Consider the following 21,194-nt stretch of genomic DNA (forward strand, 5'->3'; position numbering starts at 1 on the left):
TGTATCCACTAATGCCAGACTGTGCTAGGTATACAGAGATGATGATAAGATAGAGTTTCTCCCCAGAAGAATTTTGGAATGAGCAGTAATGAATAAGAAGGCCTATGTATTCCAGGTAAAGAAAGAAATTAAACTGTCTGGCAAAGGACAGAGGATGTTTGAGAAACATGAAAGTTCAGTGTAAAAAAAAAAAGTGCACAGGGGAAAAAACACTAAGGCCTGTATTTTATTCCAATTGCCCATCTTTAGTTATGTCATGGAAATATTACAGGAAGGATTTTGTTAAATATTATTGCAGCCTCTGTTTCTCAAAGTATAATTCCTAAAACAGTAAAACCAATGCCTTAAAAAGTTTCACATGGGCTGTGGTTTTGCGGTGAAATCTGTCATTTACTTAAGAAAGCGCTCTGGGATGCAATGAACTTTGTTGCCTGGTGTTAGGAATCACAGTATTAAGTTCCACACCATCATTGCACGAGCTTGGAAACTGAAGAGGAGAGTCACATGAGTAGATATTTAGGGATAATGTTCAATAAGAGAATGTGAGATATGCCAAGAGAATTTATATCCAAAGGATGAGAGTGAAGGAGAGGTTGCATGTTATAGAATTTTAAGAAGAAAATACTCATGGCCCATATGTAGTGTGTTACCGCTCTTAAAATATACAAATTTCTAAAGAAAAGGGGTTTTCACTCTATGCACCTCTATCTAGGCACATGAGGTACCAACAGGTTCATTTGTGAAAGAGGCATAATGACATTTACTTTTTTTTTTTTTTTTTTTTTTTTTAGTGCCACACCTGTGTCATATGAAAGTTCTCAGGCTAGGGGTCGAATCAAAACTGTAGCTGCCAGCCTATGCCACTGCCACAGCAACACAGGATCTGAGCCACTTCTGCAACCTACACCACAGCTCATGGCATCACTGGATCCTTTAACCCACTAATACTGAGCAAGGCCAGCGATCAACAGCATCCTCATGGATACTAGTCAGGCTCATTACTTTTGAGACACAATGGGAACGTCCTGACATTTACTTTTAATTAATTTGTGTACCGTCAATATAGAATGTTTAAAAGAAAGTCCTTTTTAAAGATAATCCTAAAATTAGAATGTTTCAACAATAAGAAATTTTCAAAAATGAATATATTTCAAAAAATTATTTCCACAAACAGGGGAAAAGTGATGGCAGTTATTTTAAAAAGATGTTTTGTAGGAAAATGGTCTACAAAGTTGGAAGCTAAGAATAATGGGAGTAAACCCCAGCAAGGCCAGTTTGCTCACTACTTTATTGCCTTCAGTGCTCTGTCCTCAAATTCAGAGCACCAAAATGAGAAGCTTTCATCCAAGTCTCTTAGCCATTGGAAATATTGGGAACTGCGCACCAAGCAGAATATGCAACAAAAGAAATGTTTATGGCCTGAAACAAATCCTCTATATTTGCTGCTTCATCTTAAATTATCTAAAATGACAGGAGTCACCAATGAAAGAATGTTTTCACATTTTTACAAAAACAAAGGGAAAGGCCTTTAATCTAGGGAAAATTAGGCTATATATGAAATAAAAATACTGTACAACTGTAGCAAAGAGGGAAAGAGAAAGAAGGAGAATTTTGCATTTTACATGGATTATTTCACTTATCTGACATTCCTTAAATATTTAACAACTGATTATATCATTTTGGCTTATTTGATCCAAAAATAAAATACCCTAACATAAATTAGGTATTCAGTAGTTAGTTATAATTATAAATACTTGATGTTTACTGTAATTGGAATAAAGCTGATACTATGGATTTATCTGTGTCATAATTTAAATTTCAGCGAGCAAAATATTAGATAAATTCTATAATAAAAATGTGCATATGAAACTACATGCAAGGTATGAAATATGCTCAAAAATGTGTTGAAATCAGCTGCAATTTAACCAATTTAAGAAAAACCAAGAAATAAATTCTGTATGAGAGAGGTAACACTGTATATTAGCATCAGTGAACAATTTGGGGGGGAGAAAGAGAGAGGTGCAGCATAAAATAATGAGAGCCTATTTTTATCATTTAAATGTCCTTGAGAATGTATTTGGAGAAAACTCTAATTTGAAAAGATGTATGCACCACAGTGTTCATAGCAGCATTATGTGGAATAGCCAAGACATGGAGGAAACCTAAATATCTATCAACAGATGAATGAATAAAGAAGATGTGGTACATATATATATATACACACACCTATATATAATAGAATATTAGTCAGCCATAAAAAAGAATGAAGTAATGCTGCATGCAGCAACATGGATGGGCCTAGATATTATTAGACTAAGTGAAATAAGTTAGCCAAAGACAAATATATGATATCACTTACATGCAGAATCTAAAAACGTATTGATATATATCAATGAAAGAGTGACATACACATTATATGAATGAAATCAATATATATAACTGAGTCACTTTGCCATACACCAGAAACTAACCCAACACTGTAAATCAACTATACTCCAATAAAACAAGAAAACACAAATGAATACTGCCTATTCCACTAAATTTAGAAGGAGGGTAAAAATTAGTAATGTTTCTAAAATCCAGAAAGCTGTAGAGAACTTGGAATGTGTTTGGAAAAGTTGGAAGACAAAGTTGTTTTTGAGGCTATGGAGTGTATAATAGATTTCTTCAGCACAAATCTTTGACAAACTCCCTAACTGTAGTCCAAGTTCATACTATTAAAATCAATTCTCCTTACACTTGGCATGACTGAAACATGTCCATTATTTCTTGGTACACTAGCTCATTTTTCATATTTATATTTTGAATGTACTTTAAACTCTTCCTGGGTTCAAAAACATATCAGAGTGTTTTTATATTAAAAACTAAGGAGCAAATTTACTCAGTACTTAGTTCTAGTACTACTGAATTTTAATGCCTGTAAAGCCACTGGTCCTTCAACTAGTGGTGACAAATATTTTGTTTAATAGAGTGAACTCAATAGCTTTTTAATATTAAGAAAATTTTAAAATACTTAAAAGTTACTGATGATTAAGATTTTAGGCCACAATGATTCTCAGTATACAATTTTGGTATCTATTTTTAACATCAATGTTTTCTTAAGAATTATTATCTTTTGTATGATTTAAAGTAGTAGGCAGCAAATTACATTTATATTCAAGACAAAATGACACAAACATAATTAATTTCTCTAAAAATGTCTTTAAATGAAGTCACTTATTTTAATACAGAGATGTGTAGTAAGAAAGTTACAGTCCTAGTATGACACATGATAAATGCAGTCATGAAAGAAAACAATTTTTAATTTAATAGACGCTATCAATCTAGAAGGTCTATGAATATTTACTATTCATCCAGTATACTGAAAAATAGATAAGAGAGCGAATACAAGAGAAGAGCATCATATAATAGAACACTTACTATAAGAGTATCAAAATCTATTAAAATTTCCATGATTCCATAATTGCATTGGAAATTATGAGTTCAATGGCAGTTTCACATTCCTAAAGAGAATATTAAAATAAAAACTTATTTTCCTTTATAAAGAACACATTAAAATACTGGAAGATTGTTGGGATATGGTCAAGGTCTTTATTCTGACAGCAAAAGTAATTTAAAAACTTAAGATGTGGTAAGACATACCATTAATTATAGAGAAAGTTTTTTGTGTATATCCATGGACAGAAAACTCTACTGTTTCTTATAAATGTTAGTCTAAAGATTATGTAATTCCACCTCTGCCTTCCATTTACTCCTTAAAGACTGTAATCTTCACAGTTGTCTTAACTTACCTTCACCATCTCTTAGAATCTTCTAGTAATTCAGCTCAGATCAATATGCATTCATAGACTGTCTAGTCTGTTTAAAGCAAATGCAATACACACATGACTCCAAGGAGTTTACAGTCTAGTACTGGAAGCAGACCAATGAAAAAATACCTTCCAAATAATAAGGCAAATGTTTCAATGAAGTTTTGGGCAGCAGGCACAAGGGAAAACCAGAGGTGAGATCCCTATATCAACCTAGTTTGGTATTGCAGGAAATAGTAGTAAATAGATGAAAGGTATATAGACAGATGATGGACAGATAGGCAGAGAGAACTTATGACTCATAAAAAAGTTACAAAAATCATAGGTCAACTCAATTTGAAACATGACATTTTGGTAGAAACCTTCCTACCAAAAATTCCAGTGAGATCCATTATTCCTATGACATTATTGATTATGCCTTTGGTAGTGTTCTCTTCACTACCACCTCCAGGCTTTTATATTTCATTCCCAACCTTTCTTCACCAAGAGAATTAAGCCCTAATATCCTGACATCTGCTGTATATGATAAAACTTCTCTCTTATCCATTTTATGAAACTAGCTATGTAGCCTCCATGAGAAACCCGATAAATGAGTGACTAAAATTATTTTCTATAGGGCTTCATTCTTTCCTGGAACCCTATTAGAGAATGGCTGCTTAACCCAAATAACGAATTATTATATTTGAATATTCTTACTTAAAACTTAAATCCTCTATAAAGTTTTCTATTTCATTACTATACTAATTTTCATAATATTTCCACAAATAGCTTTTTTATTAAATATAAAAGGTATATGTCAAAGTATCCACAAGGCACTATAGATAACATTTTTCTTCATTATTGAAGAACTCACAGAAAGAATAGAACTAGACATTTAGGGATAATCTGGCCCATGGATGCAGTTGTATATACTGCCCAGATTAGCAATAATACTTGATAACAAATTTCAAAATAAATAATTAGAAAGTTGCCTTAATTTTGCTACCTTTCAAACAGGCCTAGATTTTAACATGTTAGCACCTAGAAAAGATTACCATTTTCTCATTAATCTGATAATAGAGTTAATTTAATTTATAGAAGTACCATATTCTTTCTCCATGAAGGCTCAGCAGAGCTGTTTTCATGTTGAATGGAAGAATGTTTATGTAAGCATGTTTACTTTTTGCAAAACAGTCATTTTTGAGAAAAAAAGGTTCCCCCAATTTAACTTAGTCTTTCTCCAATCATTACTTAAATGTCCAATTTTATTTATTTTCCTTTTTGATAGCCAATTAATTGCTGTCTTTTTATAATTGTGCCTTTTGTATAATTATGTTTTCTAAGAAAAAATAATACTTCTCATAACACTGATTATTCAATATCCATGTCAAAATGGTAGTCAAAGTACTCAGACTGTATTAATAAAATTTAAAAATAATAAACTAGGTTGAAAAAGAAATGACAGAGCTCTAGTAGTCCCAATTTAAATTTACCATTTGAAAACATGAGTTTGCATCCCCTAGCAAAAATTTTCAATGTGCATGTTAAAATATCTCAAGTTCTTTATGAAATAGGGCATGAAAATACAAATGTTTGCCTTTGAAAATGAGATTGATACAAATGAAACAGAAATAGAAAATTTTCACAGCTTTGTACAATCTGGGCTCTAAATAACTACTAGTACATTGGTTGATAAGATTCACTGTGTTTCTTGGTTGATAAAATGAACATGTTTCTTAACCCAAAAAATACAAATAATAATCCTTTGTGTATTGTTGTTGCTATGTCATGCTAAGTATAATGACAACTTATCCTGGAAGCATTGAGAAAGAAAAACAGTAGACCTGCAGGAACTCAGAGATAACAATTAAAACAGACAGTTCTCCTTTTTTTTTTTTTAATGTACTGTTTAATGAATATTTACCTGTTGTTTAAGAGAAAAGCAGCAGTTTTTCATTCATATTTCTTTTTTGTTGAAAAGGCTTAATTCTTAATTACTATTATAGGTTTTTAAAATCTTTGTGTGCCATATTCTCATGCAATCTTGACATATACTTTATTCTGTGACTAAAATCTAGTTCATATGTTAAGCTAGAAAAACAAGGCCATATAATCATATATTACCTTTTTCAATATGCATCCTTTTCGACTCATGTCCAATGTCATGTCCAGCCAAATCACCCTCTTTTGGCCCAGGGAGTACGTTTGGGGATAAACCCATCAGCATCTGGTTCATGGACAAGCCATTCTGATGGACAGCTGTCAAGCCCGAAACAAAAGAAAAAGGACAAAAACATCATAATGCACAATGTTCACATAACTTAAGCTCTTTTGAACATTCAGAAGTAAATAAAATATTGTGTTCTAACTTTAAAATTATAATCTGTCTCTAAATTGAACACTGTGAAAACATAATTCTTGACAACAAGCAGAAATTATTGAAAATGAAATTTTATTTTCATTTCATATAAAAATGTATATTGTTAAATGTTTGTAATACTTTGGAATAGCTATAAAACTACAACTACCAATGAAGTGTTCAAGCTTTACCCAGTATTTCACATTCTCTCCTTAGCATATAACCTTCCTCAACTCTGCAAAAGCTAATAACTCCTTAACATTAGAACGCTCTTTAATACTGTAAAGTTAAAATATGATTTAAAGAATTCTAGTGGCAAGAGAGGGCAAATAGAATTCTCCCCAAGTGAGGCACTGAACAAACAAAATTCTAGTCAATGAAACACAAAGTTTCACAGATATCAAATTCTTTAAAATTGGATTTGAACTTGATTTAAAAGTAAAAGTGGACAATTAATATTTATTAAATGGTTGACCATGCTGTACAGCAGAAAATTGACAGAACACTGCAAATCAGCTATAATGGAAAAAAAATCTTTATATAAAAAATATTTATTCAACGGTTGAATGATTAAAACCAATAATTTCTTTCATGAACTATTAAAAGTAACAGCTCACTACTGAAAGGATAAAGTAGCTGATCAAACACTCTCACGATTTTCACATTCCGGTCAATAAATTTCTTAATAAATTGCCCATGCGGAGTTCCCGTCGTGGCGCAGTGGTTAACGAATCCAACTAGGAACCATGAGGTTGCGGGTTAGGTCCCTGCCCTTGCTCAGTGGGTTAACGATCCCGCGTTGCCGTGAGCTGTGGTGTAGGTTGCAGACGCGGCTCGGATCCCGTGTTGCTGTGGCTCTGGCGTAGGCCGGTGGCTGCAGCTCCGATTCAACCCCTAGCCTGGGAACCTCCATGTGCCGCGGGAGCGGCCCAAGAAATAGCAACAACAACAACAACAATAACAACAACAACAACAATAACAACAACAACAACAACAACAAAGACAAAATAAATAAATAAATAAATTGCCCATGAAAATCTCGGTTTTGTGCAAAGATTTTGGAAAAGAAATCATTTCTTGGAGTTCCCGTCGTGGCGCAGTGGTTAACGAATCCGACTAGGAACCATGAGGTTGCGGGGTCGGTCCCTGCCCTTGCTCAGTGGGTTAACGATCCCGCGTTGCCGTGAGCTGTGGTGTAGGTTGCAGACGCGGCTCGGATCCCGCGTTGGCGTAGGCTGGCAGCTACAGCTCTGATTGGACCCCTAGCCTGGGAACCTCCATATGCCGCAGGAGCGGCCCAAGAAATAGCAAAAAGACAAAAAAAAAAAAGAAATCATTTCTTAAAAGTTTAGTATATATATAAATAATATATAAGATATTAGGAATACCATTTGGAAATCACCATAGTAACAGTTGTTTCAAGCAAGAACTTCAATGAGCTATTCTGAAACTAGGGAAGTGAAAGTTTGATAAGGAGTAAAATATTTATATAATGTTAAACTATCTCCTCACAAGATACTTATTATCTACAAAGCTTTAAAAAAAATTTAAAAAGTCACTTTCCAGGAGAGATATCTAATAGTCAGCTACCACCTCAGCCAAGTGATAGTTATCAGAAGTATTGGCAAAATATCGTATGTCTCCTGAAATCAGGCACTGAAGACCCACTATCATGTCTGTGTTATTCCTGCCAAAAATACATAACCTAAATCAAATAAAACATCAAAAAATTCAAATCCGAGAGACATTCCACAAAATAAATGGCCTGTATTCTTCAAAAACGTCAAAGTACTGAAAGATGAAAAAGACTGAGTTCCTATTTCAGATTTTAAAAGATTAGGGGGATATAAGTAATTTCAATCTGTGATCCTGAATTGGATTTGAAACCAGGAAAGAAACATCTCTTGTTATTACAAATGTTAGAGAGAAAAAAAAAAAAAAAAAAGGAAAAAATATCTGTGGGAAAGTTGGTTAAATTTGAATAAGATGTGTGGCTTAGCGAACAGTATTAGAATAATGTTAATTTCCTGATTTTAATCATTGTTCTATGGTTTTGTAAGGGAAATGTCTAGGTTGTAGAAAATAAACAATGAAGTATTCGAGGTAAGAAGCGTGATGTCTGTGATAAGAACATTAAGGTGACATTAGGCCTTCATTCGTGAAGAGAGATCAACTGATTTAGTGAAAATGGATAATACATATTTAAGAAGTTTTTATTATTTTGAAAATTTTATTGGTCTAAAATTATTTTAAAATAACATGTTAAAAATAAATATGCATATATGTGTGTGCACATGTGTATATATTTATTTCCGTTTGGACAATTACTGTAGTCCATGTGTTCAAAAGCTGTTACTTTGTCTCCATAAGAATTTTAAAATATGATTAATGAAAAACATGAGTATACTACAAAATTCTCAAATCTTTATTTGGCCATTTTCCACTTGTTTTATGAAAAAAAATGAAATTTTCTTTTTCTAGAAGAACAGTACCTTTCCAATGACAGAATCTTAAAAAGCGCTAGAAATGAAACCAGATACTTATCATTAAATATCTAATTCTAGAGAACATATGCCACCAAAGCATACAGAAAATATTTTATTTGAAAAATACTTTGAAGTAGGGGGAACTTAAGTTAACCAGCCCCAGAAATATATTTGGTTTAGGAATAATTATTGAGCTATATCTCCGTTTTATTAATAAACAGTAATGCACATCTCTTACAAACTTAGGGAAATATGTCAAATGAAGCATTCGTATTTAGAATTATGTTGAAATGCATGATTGTCAATAATTGACCATTTTTAAAACAAATTTACTACATACAAATCGACCTAATATTTAAATTATTCGCCTCAATAGTATCCATATGAGAATAAGCAAACTTTCCTTTACAGTTTATAAAGACAGAAAATGTTTTTCCCATTATGAAAATATTCCCAACAACCAAATAACTTTAATGAATTTTGTGTAATTAGATAAAATTTATATTATAAGCAGGATTTTATAAAATAACAACTAAATCCTGTAAGTGATATAGTAAATATTGGTTTTATTAACCAAGATAGTCACTGTTAATAAGCTCATTTTATTGGTAAAACAATATTAGATTCCTGTATAGACACAAAATAAACAATTAACTGACATTTTAACTTTTAATTTTCTTGGCCATGAGACCAAGATTAAATATATGAAAACATCATCATGAAATACAATATAACCTTTCTTTTTAGAATTCAATAATAATAATACATAATAATAATATGCAGTATTGACTAATTCTAATCCTAAAATTTAACCTATTTCAAACTCTATAATATATTGATCATCTAAATGACTATGAAATGTTTGTTAAAAATCAGTTATTTTGAATTCTACTTATTTTATTCCTTTTTGTGGATATCCGTCAATGCAAGTTAGCGAATTTTAAAAGTTAGTGAATGTTTAAAAAATGGCCCGTGTATGTGTAACTGAATCGCTTTGTTGTACAGCAGAAATTATCACAATCTTGTACATCAAGTATACTTCAATAAAACTTTAAAAAATGAAAAAAGTAGGGAGTTCCCATTGTGGCTCAGAGGAAGTGAACCCAACTAGTATCCATAAGGATGCAGCTTGGATCTCTGGCCCTGCTCAGTGGGTTAAGGACCCAGAGTCACCAGGAGCTGCGGTGTAGGCCAGCAGCTGTAGCTCCGTTTAGACCCCTAGCCTGGGAACTTCCATAGGCCGCAGCTGCGGCCCTCAAAAAAAAAAAAAAAAGTAATATGAATGAATTAAAGGAAAAAAATAAATAAATCGTATGACATACAAGGAAAAAAAAAAACAGAAGGCAGGTATAAGACTGAGGGAATGAAGATGGATAATCCATAAACAATATATTTGGGTACTAGGTCTTTGAGATTTGGGTGTGTTTACTTCAGAAACTAATTTAGAAGGTTACTTTCTCTGTCTCATAGCTCTAGCCTTTATGTGTGGCATCAGCAAGAGGGAGGTTATATCAGAACCTGTTAATGTAGTACCATACTTCATGATATTGCAAACTGGGAAACATAATTTTGAGAGATGGCTATTGCTACGGAGTTTCAGAACATGATCCATCTGAGATCTATTTGGAATGAGGGCATTTTGATTAGAAAAGCCAGCTGCACCTAATAAAGTTGAAAGCAGTGACAAGTGGAAGTATGACACCTACGGATTCTGTCAGAGGAGCTCTCAGTCCGCGCTGGGGAGCTGGACACGCTGCTGCTGCGGTGTGATGATGGGTGGCTGCCAGGCCTTCGGCCCTCCTCCAGGGAGGGGGCAGGTGAGGGGCTGTCGGGAACCCGCTCCTACACCCCCACGGGAGGGAGAGAGAAAGAAAGAGGTAAATATGTGGGACTTTTGCTTGAGGAATGTTGATTTTCCTTAATGCTACAGAGAGGTGAAGACAAACACATCTTTGTTTCCCCTCATCAACATTTCACTGGATTAAAGACACCTTTTATCTTGAGTAAAGTCAAAGTGAGGAAAGCCTAGAAAGGAACACGCATCTATGGGTGAGCATTGCTGCAGTCAGGGCAAATGTCAATTATTGGAATAATTTTCTTTGATTCTAGTAATTTGGATGAAAAGAGAGGCCAAAAAAGACAACCAGTTGAAAACCACTTGGCAACGAAAAATTAACACAGCAAAGCAGGTTTTAATTCTAGACAATTATCAATTTGAATAAAAAAGAAATCTTTACATATATTCTATTGCTTCCACAAGTGTCTAGGATCATTTAACACACAAATTATCACCGTGACAGACCGCAGTAATACTACCAAAGGAGATGTTAACAGCTATTTCATTATGACATAGCACTGGATATACTTGGATGGTCACATTTCAAGGCGTCATGGAAATCTATATTATTTACCATTGGAATAATTTTCTTTGATTCTAATAATTTTCAGACTCCTAGCTCCAATTCAACCATACCAATATATTAGGGGAAATTCGTGAAATATGTGTTAGTTGTTTCCCAGGGAGACTTGGTAATACATTTCCTGATAGTGTTCTACGTTAATACTCAAGTCCCACTCATACCTTCCCCTTTAAATGCTGCACCTTCCCCATGATACTGATGTGCAAAGAGTTTGTATAACTGCCTCCAATAAACTATTTTAAATGGAGTTACAGATTCAAAAATGAGATATTCATTTGTTAACATTTTCCTCTTTGAGCAACAAGCTATTTCTACCTTCAGATATCAATACACACAGGCCTTGAAGAACTGTTTTGTCAGTAATTCATAAATATTTGGAAGTGTAGAAGTAAACTGATACATGATATATAAATAATAAGTAGATAATTCCTGATAAGAGTGTAAAGATGCAAATTATTTTTACTTTTTATTTTTTGGCCATGCCTGTGGCATGGGGAAGCTCCAGGGCCAGGGACTGAACCCACGCCATAGCAGTGGCCCAAGCCGTAGCAGTGACAATGCCAGATTCTTAACCCATTGTGCCACCAGGCAATTCCAAAGATGAAAATATTTAAAAAGCAGAGTTTTTAATACAAAAAAGTTCTAAAATGGAATTGGCTTATAGGAAGCTATTTTCAAAATGTCAAAGGCTGATGTAATATGGAAAATGGAAACAAGCTCAAGGCTTTGGACTAATGGAAAGAGGGTGATGTATGTCTTCACCTTCAAAAGTTCCTTTAGGAGTTCCCGTCGTGGCACAGTGGTTAACTAATCCGACTAGGAACGATGAGGTTGTGGTGTTCGATCCCTGACCTTGCTCAGTGGGTTAAGGATCCAGCATTGCCAGGAGCTGTGGTGTAGGTTGCAGACTTTGCAGCTCGGATCCCGCATTGCTGTGGCTGTAGTGTAGGCAGGCAGCTACAACTCTGATTAGACCCCTAGCATGGGAACCTCCATATGCCGCGGGAGCAGCTCAAGAAATGGCAAAAAGACAACAATAACAACAAAAAAGTTCCTTTAGCCTAGTGATGGTGTACAATTGTACTTTGAATTAGAAACACCTGGGAAGTTCTTAAACATGCCTATGCCTGGGCTTTACTCCCCAGGATGCTGGCTCACTGTATTATGAGTTGAATTGTTTCTTCCAACATAGTTAAAGTTTTGCCCCCCAATAGCAATGAATTTGAACATTTGGAAACAAGGTCATTCACATCATTGTTTATCCATGAATACATTTTAGTATTCCTCTTAATAATTATGCAAGTGATCAAATTTGTGGTGACACATGTTTGGCCAAACAGAGGCACGGGGCAATCCTGAAATTGATCAATCCCGCTGAAATCATTTTGCAGTCTGAATTTCCTGTCATAATAGATTTCTCAACAGCACTAAAGAATGCATGATAAACTGATTTTTTTCTGAGATAATAAACTCATGAAATATTTAAATATTTAATGCAAAAAAACTCTAGTAATAATGGTTACACAATTGAAAACAAGTATTTATTTATTTAATTTTCTACATAAGTATAATGATTGTGTCATTGGTCAGTATATTTTATTGTAAAGATTTTCCTTGATGATTCTTTTCACTCATGCATTATTCACTTATACATTCTTAATACTCTAAAGGTCCTATAATAAACTAGGTGAAAAATAAACCAGAGGAGTTCCTGTCATAGCTCAGTGGTTAATGAATCCAACTAAGAACCATGAGGTTGCGGGTTCAATCCCTGGCCTCACTCAGTGGGTTAAGGATCCAGCGTTGCCATGAGCTGTGGTGCAGGTCGCAGACGCAGCTTGGATCCTGCGTTGCTGTGGCTCTGGCGTAGGCTGTGGGCTACAGCTCTGATTAGACCCCTAGTCTGGGAATCTCCATATGCCACGGTGTGGCCCTAGAAATGACAAAAAAAAAAATAAAACTGAAAAAAAAAACTAGATTTTAAAATCATAATTTAGGGCTTAGAAGATATAGGTAAAATGGTAGTATTTATTTTAGCTTTAACTAATTTTTATTTTAATTACATTTCGTCTAAGAACAAAGGATACAAGGCCAATAATACTTTTACTTAAAGAAAATAATTTATGCAAAATTTTGCGCTTTAAAAGCTTAAGTATTCAATTGAAACTTTCTATAAACTGAGACACAACATATTCAGTCATTTCACTTAATGTATAATTTCAATCTTTGGAACATGATGTATTGTTCTTTGAAGAATTTCATTAAAGTAAAATCCATTGAGCAAGTAAGATTTGAATACATTTTTGCACAATAAATTAATTTATTTCAACAGCTTAATTCTTTTATCATATTTATATGCTTGCCTTTCCAGAGTATGCTATAAGATGGAGAATAATGGACAGAGTAAAGAATTGCTTAGGAGAGAATCTCATAATTATTACTGAAACAAAATAGATAATGAGTTTTATTCAGACATAATAAGAAAGAAGCAGTTCAATGTCTATAGGGAAACTATGTAAACTGGATTTATCATTTCATTTGTGTGAGACCCTTTAACCTCCAAGATGGCCCTGAAGGAGGACAAAGAGGAAGAATATTTAATTTAATACTTCAACACACTGCTTTATAGTCCTGCATCATAACTCCACCAATCAATAAAACACAATCTTTTGCAGTGTTCCATCTTTATAAAACTAGCCACAATAATAAATGAAAATTTAAGAGGAATGCACTCTCACTGGAAAAAAAAAAAAAAAAGGTCATGCTAATAAACCAATGGTAACAGAATAACAATAAAGGAAAAGCTGCATTTCTTGCCTCTGGGTAGAACATCACGTATTGGTCTCTACCACAATTCAGAATCAAAGGCGGAATTTAAAACAATGAATTCTAAAATAAAAAAGTAGAAAATGTTTCAGGATTATATACATGTGATTAAACATTAAAAAAGCATTGTCTCAGCTGCCTCACCTTCACCACAAAATGCATTCTATTTTATCAACTTAAAATATTTTCTTAGAGTAAGACTAAATAATCAAAACTCATTTTGCTAAAGAGTTATGTCATTTGGCTTTACTTTATGTCACCCTCTTTTTAATTATCTTCATTTTCATCTGTTTATCAGTTAGCAATTCTCTGAGTATGTTATAGTAGTGGGGAGAAAATATTATAATGTTAAACATCAACTCAAGACAACTTTTAACTCACAAAATTGAAGTTGACTAGCACTTTATAAAACCTAATTTCTTGAGCCTTAAAACTCAGACTTAAATTCATTCATTCAGAGAATAATTACAGAATACCTGATAGGTACCAATGTTCTAGTCTCTGGTTACATATAAGTAAATAAAACTTTGAAAACAAACTTATGGTTACCAAAGGGGACAGATGGAGAGAGGGACAGACTGGGGATTTGAGATTAGTATATGCACACTGTAGTATACGGAATGGTTGGCCAACAGGGAACTGCTGTATAGATAGCACGGGGAACTCTACCCAGTATTCTGTGATAATGTGTATGGAAAAAGAATCTAAAAAAGAATGCATGTGGGTGTGTGTATATATATATATATATGTATATATATGTTATATATATGAATCATTTTGTGGTACAGCAGAAATTATCACAACATTGTAAATCACCTATACTTCAATAAAACTTTAAAAAAAAAGAAAGCCTGACAAAAATCCTTTCCCCATGGATCATCATCATCAACTAGTAAATATTATTAGTGAAATCCAGAATCATAAGCACTGATCGTGACATACAGATTTTCTTTCCTGGAAAAGTGAATCGGAAGAATAAACAGTAGGATTGGGATTCTGGAGTCAGGAAAATGTTAAAAAGTGCTTCTAGAAACCCTAACCAAGGATACTAACATACCTCCATCTAGTAAAAGACCAGACAGCCACCAACAAAACTCTTAAGTCAGAGGTCTAAATTGTGGTTTCAGGGGATAGTTACATAGCTCTTTTTATTTCTTTGATGATGGTGCTCAAGAAATACTGTTTTGCTAAACAGGAAACTGGTAGGATTCATAAGTATAATAAACAATTTTATTCTCTTCAAACTTCTTCAGTGTTGGTAGGGAACTATATTTTTCCTACATCTGTATGAAAATTCAGGCAGCCTGGAAACTTTTCAGATTCCTATTTGGTAATATAAAGTTCTACAGGTATTTTAAACAGCAAAGGCAGTCTTTTTTTTTTTTGTCTTTTTAGGGCTTCACCCGTGACATATGGAGGTTCCCAGGCCAGGGGTCCAATCAGATCTGTAGCCACCGGCCTACACCACAGCCACAGCAACATGGGATCTGAACCCCAGCTGTGATCTACATCACAACCTACAGCAACACTGGATCCTTAACCCACTGAGCAAGGCCAGGGATCAAACCTACCCCATGGATCCTAGTCGGATTCATTTATCACTGAGCCATGATGGGAACTCCAGCAAAGGCAGTCTTGACTCAGAAGTTACACCTCAGCCTTAGGTAATAATAATACTATCAACTTAATTAAAAGAAAAATCCTCGGAGTTCCTACTGTGGAGAAATGGGTTAAGAACCAACTGAAGCAGCCCAGTGCAGTGGGTTAAAGGATCGGCATGGCTGCAGCTGTGGTGTAGATCACAGCTGGGGTTCAGATTCAATCCTGGCCTAGAAACTTCCATATGCTATGGGTGCTGCCATAAAAATAAAAATTGAAAGAAGGAAGGAAGGAAGGAAGGAAGAAGGAAGGAAGGAAGGAAGGAAGAAGGAAGGAAGAAAAGAAGAAAGAAAGAAAGAAAGAAGAAAGAAGAGAAAGAAAAGAAAGAAAGAAAGAAAAAAAGAAAGAGAGAAAGAAAGAGAAAAGAAAGAAAGAAGAGAGAAAGGAAGAATGAGAGAAAGAAATTTCTCCTTTTCTACACTTAAGGAAAGTAGAATAAAGTGAGGAGGGTAAGGAGGAAAAGGTAAGTTCTGACTCAGCCAGCACTGCCACGGGCATCTCTTCGTTCTCTGCAAAAGTTTAAAGCTAACTTTTTCTCTATTTAAGGCACTGTGTATGTTCTTAGAGGACACCGCCTCTATGAACTACTCCAAGTTCCTGATGGATCTAATTTGTCTCTGTGTTCCTCTGTCCTGAATTTCTGGTACAGTTATATCTGCGTGCTTGCTTCGAGTTGATTTGGAGGCAAGACTACTTCACAAATGAGGTTGAGTGCTTCCACTGGAAGTGCGTGGGGTCTGCTTGGTTGCATTTTATGATGCCAGTCACCACTGATCATCATGGCCTGGATTCAGCGCTTCATTAGAACTTGTACGTTGGTGACTCCGGAATATCTCAATCCATATCCATTTATTTGCTAGGAGATTTCTATGAACAGAAAGCTTCTCGCATCCATTTTGGGTTATTCTGAGGAGCAGTCTGTATGGTTAAGGCAGGAACATGTTTGATTCTATTCCTTTATCCTTTATTTAAACCTTCATTGGTCTTTTAATAAAATCAATTCCCTATAGTTCTCCAGAGGAGAACAGTGAATTTATAGTTTAGTATTATTATAAACTCAAGGATCTAAATATATGTCTTTTATTTCAATACATTAATTATAGCATCCTTAGTGGTGGTTGTGTTTTAATACTTTCTTTGTTCTTGTTAGCATCCTATTTTCATATTTAATATCAATGCCCAAATAAACATTAACAGAACATACCTGTTTTCCTAAATCCAAGTAAACTTTATTGGAAATAGTTTATTTTGTAAAAATTTATGTTTAACAGTGTTCTACATACATCTAGAGTTATTTATGGTTGCCTCAAAATAAACAATTCTGTACTCCAAAGCAAACATGAGGTACATGACACTGTGGTAAAATCTTTAATCTACATTGAGAATCTGGTTACTCTGGTTCTAGTTTGTATAAACTTAAAACATTTTGAACTTCATGAAAGTAAAGTCCTATTTACCTACATTTTATTTTTGGGTCCTGTTTTGAAGGAAAGTATTAGAGAAGGGAAATTTACACATCGTATTTCAATGTTCTTCAACGTTTAATTTTCAAATGAGAATGTCACAAACTATCTCTAAGCTCTCTCTCTCACAGGCGCACACACACACACACATACACACACACACACACCCCCATGGATTACCAGAAAAAATGATGGAATCGAAGCCATATTCTCCTTTCTCAGAAAAATCCTGTATAGTGGCATGTGAGAAGATTCTCAACCATGTAGAATAATTTCAGTGTTGCCAAATTTCTCAAAACCAATTCTACATTATCCCTAAAAAAGTGGATTCTGGAAAAAAAAGTATAGTCTAGGGGTCAAATCCAAGATGCAACTGACACCTATGCCACAGCCGTGGCAACACCAGATCCTTAACCCACTGAGTGAGGCAAGGGATTGAAGCCACATCCTCAGAGACAATGTTGGATGTTTAACCCACTGAAGCACAAGGGAACTCCTAGAACTTATTTTTAAACAGCTAACTGATTTGTGAATACTTGGAGAGCAAATAAACTCTCTTTAAGGTGAAGAAAATGTAGCTTTGAAAAACTTCTAATGATTTTATAAATACTAAATTACTCATTATGAAAACTTGAGGAGGCAGTAAGTAATATTAGGCCCATTGTACAGAAAAAAAAAAAAAACAACAGAGCTATTAAGTTACCTGTACAAAGTCATAAGACTAGGACATAGCAGAACTAGAATATAAACCCCCAAATTTTCCTCCAGAATCCACGCTTTTAAACCACTAAAATATATTCCTTTTTTCCTTTCAATTTTCTATTTATTTTGGCAAGAACCATTTTTTTAAAAATCCATACAAATTCATTGTGATTTTATTAAATAAAAGTGAGAAAAACATTGATTCATTCAGTGGCTTTGGGGTTACTTGATGAATGATTCCCAAAAAGAATCAATTAGTAGAACATTTCTGCCTATTAGGAATTCTCTAATGACAAGAGGAATTGATCTCTTGATTTATATGGTTTATCTTCCTCAGTGATTTAAGGTAATACATCCTTTTACAATTTGGAAATGATACAAAGATGGTATAAATAGCTAATATGATAGTTTGGACTGTTAACGCTCAGGAGTACCTAATGATCCTAAATCAATAGACTGGGGGGGGAACTTAACTTGGATAAATGAAAATTCCTAATACAAGTAAAAGATAAAGAACTGGATTAGAATTTCGTGTCAGAAATGCATGGAATTTACTGAGTTACACATTCAACTAGCAAAAGCAGTTATGAAGTATGACTGAAGTTATAAAGTATTGTCCAAACTGAGGGCTATGTTAGTTCCAGTCCCTTCACTGGTGGGTTCATTACTAGAGTGTTATGAAGGAGAGGGGGAGATGGGGAGGGTTTAAAACAAAGGTCAACCAAGGAGTTCGATGAAGAATTTTCAGAAAAAATTAGAATAGTTGGTCTGGAGAAAAGAAACACCACACAGATACTACGGTAGGAGACTTAAATATTTAAATGGTTAGAACACAGAAGAATTAGTAGACTTTTTTTTTCCCAAGAAAAGACAACAAAGTTAAAATAGAAGCTACTGAGATGAAGATTTTATTTCGATTAAGTACCTTCATCACTCTTTTTTCTTTGGCTCAACATTATTATTATTATTATTATCATCATCATCATCATCATTTTGGCCATGCCCATGGCAAGAGGAAGTTCCTGGGCCAGGGATCGACCCTATGCCACAGCAGCTACCCCAGCCACTGCAATGATAACACCGGATCTCCAACTCACTGAGCTAGCAGGCAACCCCCTTCATCACTTTTAAATTTGCTGAAAATAGAATAGCCTTCTACAAAACAGATATATTAAAATGGCTAGGGAGAATGCAGGATTGATTTCTTTACCATGGAGGAAGCTAGATTACAAAACATCTAATATCTCGAGCCTATGATGTTTCAAATTTTATGAATATTAAAGAGTAAAATTACATGGGTTTCACTGATAAATAAGATACTAATACAGAACTTTTAATAATTTAATATATTCTTATAGACATTTAGGTATTAGGGATTTCAGGTAGAATTATTATTGTCTTAACAGTATATGTCGTTTTTCTCTCTCCTCAAAGTTATCTTATGAAAATATTTACGGTATTCCAAGACCATCAACCAGGGAAATATCTAAACTCAATACTTTAGCAGACTCCATCATGGAGGCTTGCATTTAAAGCAAATAACAATATCATAGTATTACTGTCCTCACCTCTATAATTTTCTTTTTCTCAACACTTTTAATTTCTTTTTTTAATGCCAAATCCTATGGCTCTACAGTGTTTGAGAGTTTAGTTTGTGCTGCTTCAGTTAAACACAGTTTAAGAGTCACATGGGTTTGAGTTAATCAGAAGAATCAGCAAATGTTTTTCTGTAAAGGGCTAGCTAGCAAATATTTGACTCCACTCTGCCATTGTATATGAAAGTAGCCATAGATATTATGTAAATTAATGAGTATGGCTACATTCCAAAAAAAACTTTATTTATGGACACTAAAGTTTGAATTCCATATAATTTTCACGTGTCATGAAAGATTATTCTAATTTTTATTTTTTTCCAAGTACTTAAAGATGTATAATCATTCTTGGAGTTCCCATTGTGGCACAACAGGATTGGCAGTGTGTCTGGTACACTAGGATGCAGGTTTGATCCTGGGTCCAACACAGCAGGTTAAGGGTTTGGCATTACCACAGCTGCAGGGTAGACCACAACTACAGCTTGGATCTGATCCCTGGCCTGGGAACTCCACATGCCGCGGGGCGGCCAAAAAGAGAGAAAAAAAAAAGTGCAATCATTATTAACTCATGGTACATACAAAAACTGGCAGCAAGGTAGATTTATCCAAGTTCAGCAGCTTGTAGACCCCGCTCTGCTGCTTGTGCTGATGGGAACATTTTCACAAACAGGTTTATGGGAAAATCATTGGAGTTCCTTTACTTTGTAGAAAAGATTAAAAAAAAAATTTTAAATATAAAACAGTGAGAGCTGTTTTTGCTTTTCTTCTGTCCTACAAATTCTAACTGACATTCTCATTTAGGTGGAGTTTTAATTTTAATTCTTGTCTTTACTCTCAAAAAATCTAAAGAGTACATTCCTGCCTATGGCAGATCCCTCCAAGTCTATTTTCTCTTATTTTGTCATTTCTTCCAACAGGGGTAAATCTTCTTTGGTATTTAATATTTCAGTTTTAATTGGCCTACATAGTTAGAATCTTTTCAGGCAGGGAGTTCCCCTGGTGGCTCAGCAGTAATGAACCCAACTAGTATCCATGAGGATGTGGGTTTGATCCCTGGCCTGCTCAGTGGAGTTACCATGAGCTGCGGTTTAGGTCACAGATGCAGCTTGGATCTGGTGTTGCTGTGGCTATGGCACAGCCAGCAGCTGCAGCTCCAATTCCATCCCCTGCCTGGAAACTTCCCTATGCTATGGATGCAGCTTTAAAAATGAAAAAGATAAAATAAAATAAAGAATCTTTTCAGGAAAATAAACTCGCAGGCACTATTCCAATTACCTACTTGGACTCCATACTATTTAATGGGACATGAGAATCAACCACTTAATTTGGGAAAAATAAAAATGTCCCCCAGAATTAAGTTTAATATGTATCATGTGAATTTACCAAACATTGTTTCAAGTCAGTGAGGTGATGAGGATGTTGAATGCTCAGAAGTAACTATTAAAAAAATAATCATAAATTGAAGTATGCATCCATGCCTTAATTAACAAATCATCTGCTAACAAAGGAACCCTCTAAAGTTCACTCGGGATTTGAAAAAGTTCTCTTCCCAGTTGATGACAATGTAGCATTCACTTTCATTCTCTCAGAAAAGGATTTTTCAGTAGCTGATCTGGGTCTCCTATGATATTTTTCATTGTTTTCCTCTGGTGAGGATATTTCAGGAAATTTTATGAAGAACAACTACATAGCTTTGTTTACAAAGCCATTATTATATGAAAAACTACTATTTCCATGTTCTTCACCTTTCTAAATATGTAGTATCAGGGCCTTTACAAAATGCATAATGACATGAATCCATCATAATAATATCATATACAGGGTATTTTCACTGTCCTAAAAACCTGCTTTCTCCATTTATTCCTCCCCTGCTTCCACCCACGAGCGACCATGGATCAT

The 21,194-nt window shown here is 34.4% G+C and overlaps 1 protein-coding gene across 1 annotated transcript in view; it reads right to left on the minus strand.

Moving 5' to 3' along the window:
- DACH1 (dachshund family transcription factor 1) overlaps nt 1–21,194 on the minus strand; it is a 423,135-nt gene that overhangs the window by 105,913 nt on the left and 296,028 nt on the right. Inside the window, exons 5-6 of the mRNA XM_047756207.1 lie at nt 10,340–10,475; nt 5,913–6,047 (exon numbers count right to left, since the gene is read on the minus strand). Coding sequence (XP_047612163.1) covers nt 5,913–6,047; nt 10,340–10,475 — 271 coding nt within the window. The remainder of the gene's footprint in view (nt 1–5,912; nt 6,048–10,339; nt 10,476–21,194) is intronic.

The sequence above is a fragment of the Phacochoerus africanus genome, chromosome 13 (assembly GCF_016906955.1).
Source record: "Phacochoerus africanus isolate WHEZ1 chromosome 13, ROS_Pafr_v1, whole genome shotgun sequence".
Taxonomy (NCBI): Eukaryota; Metazoa; Chordata; class Mammalia; order Artiodactyla; family Suidae; genus Phacochoerus; species Phacochoerus africanus.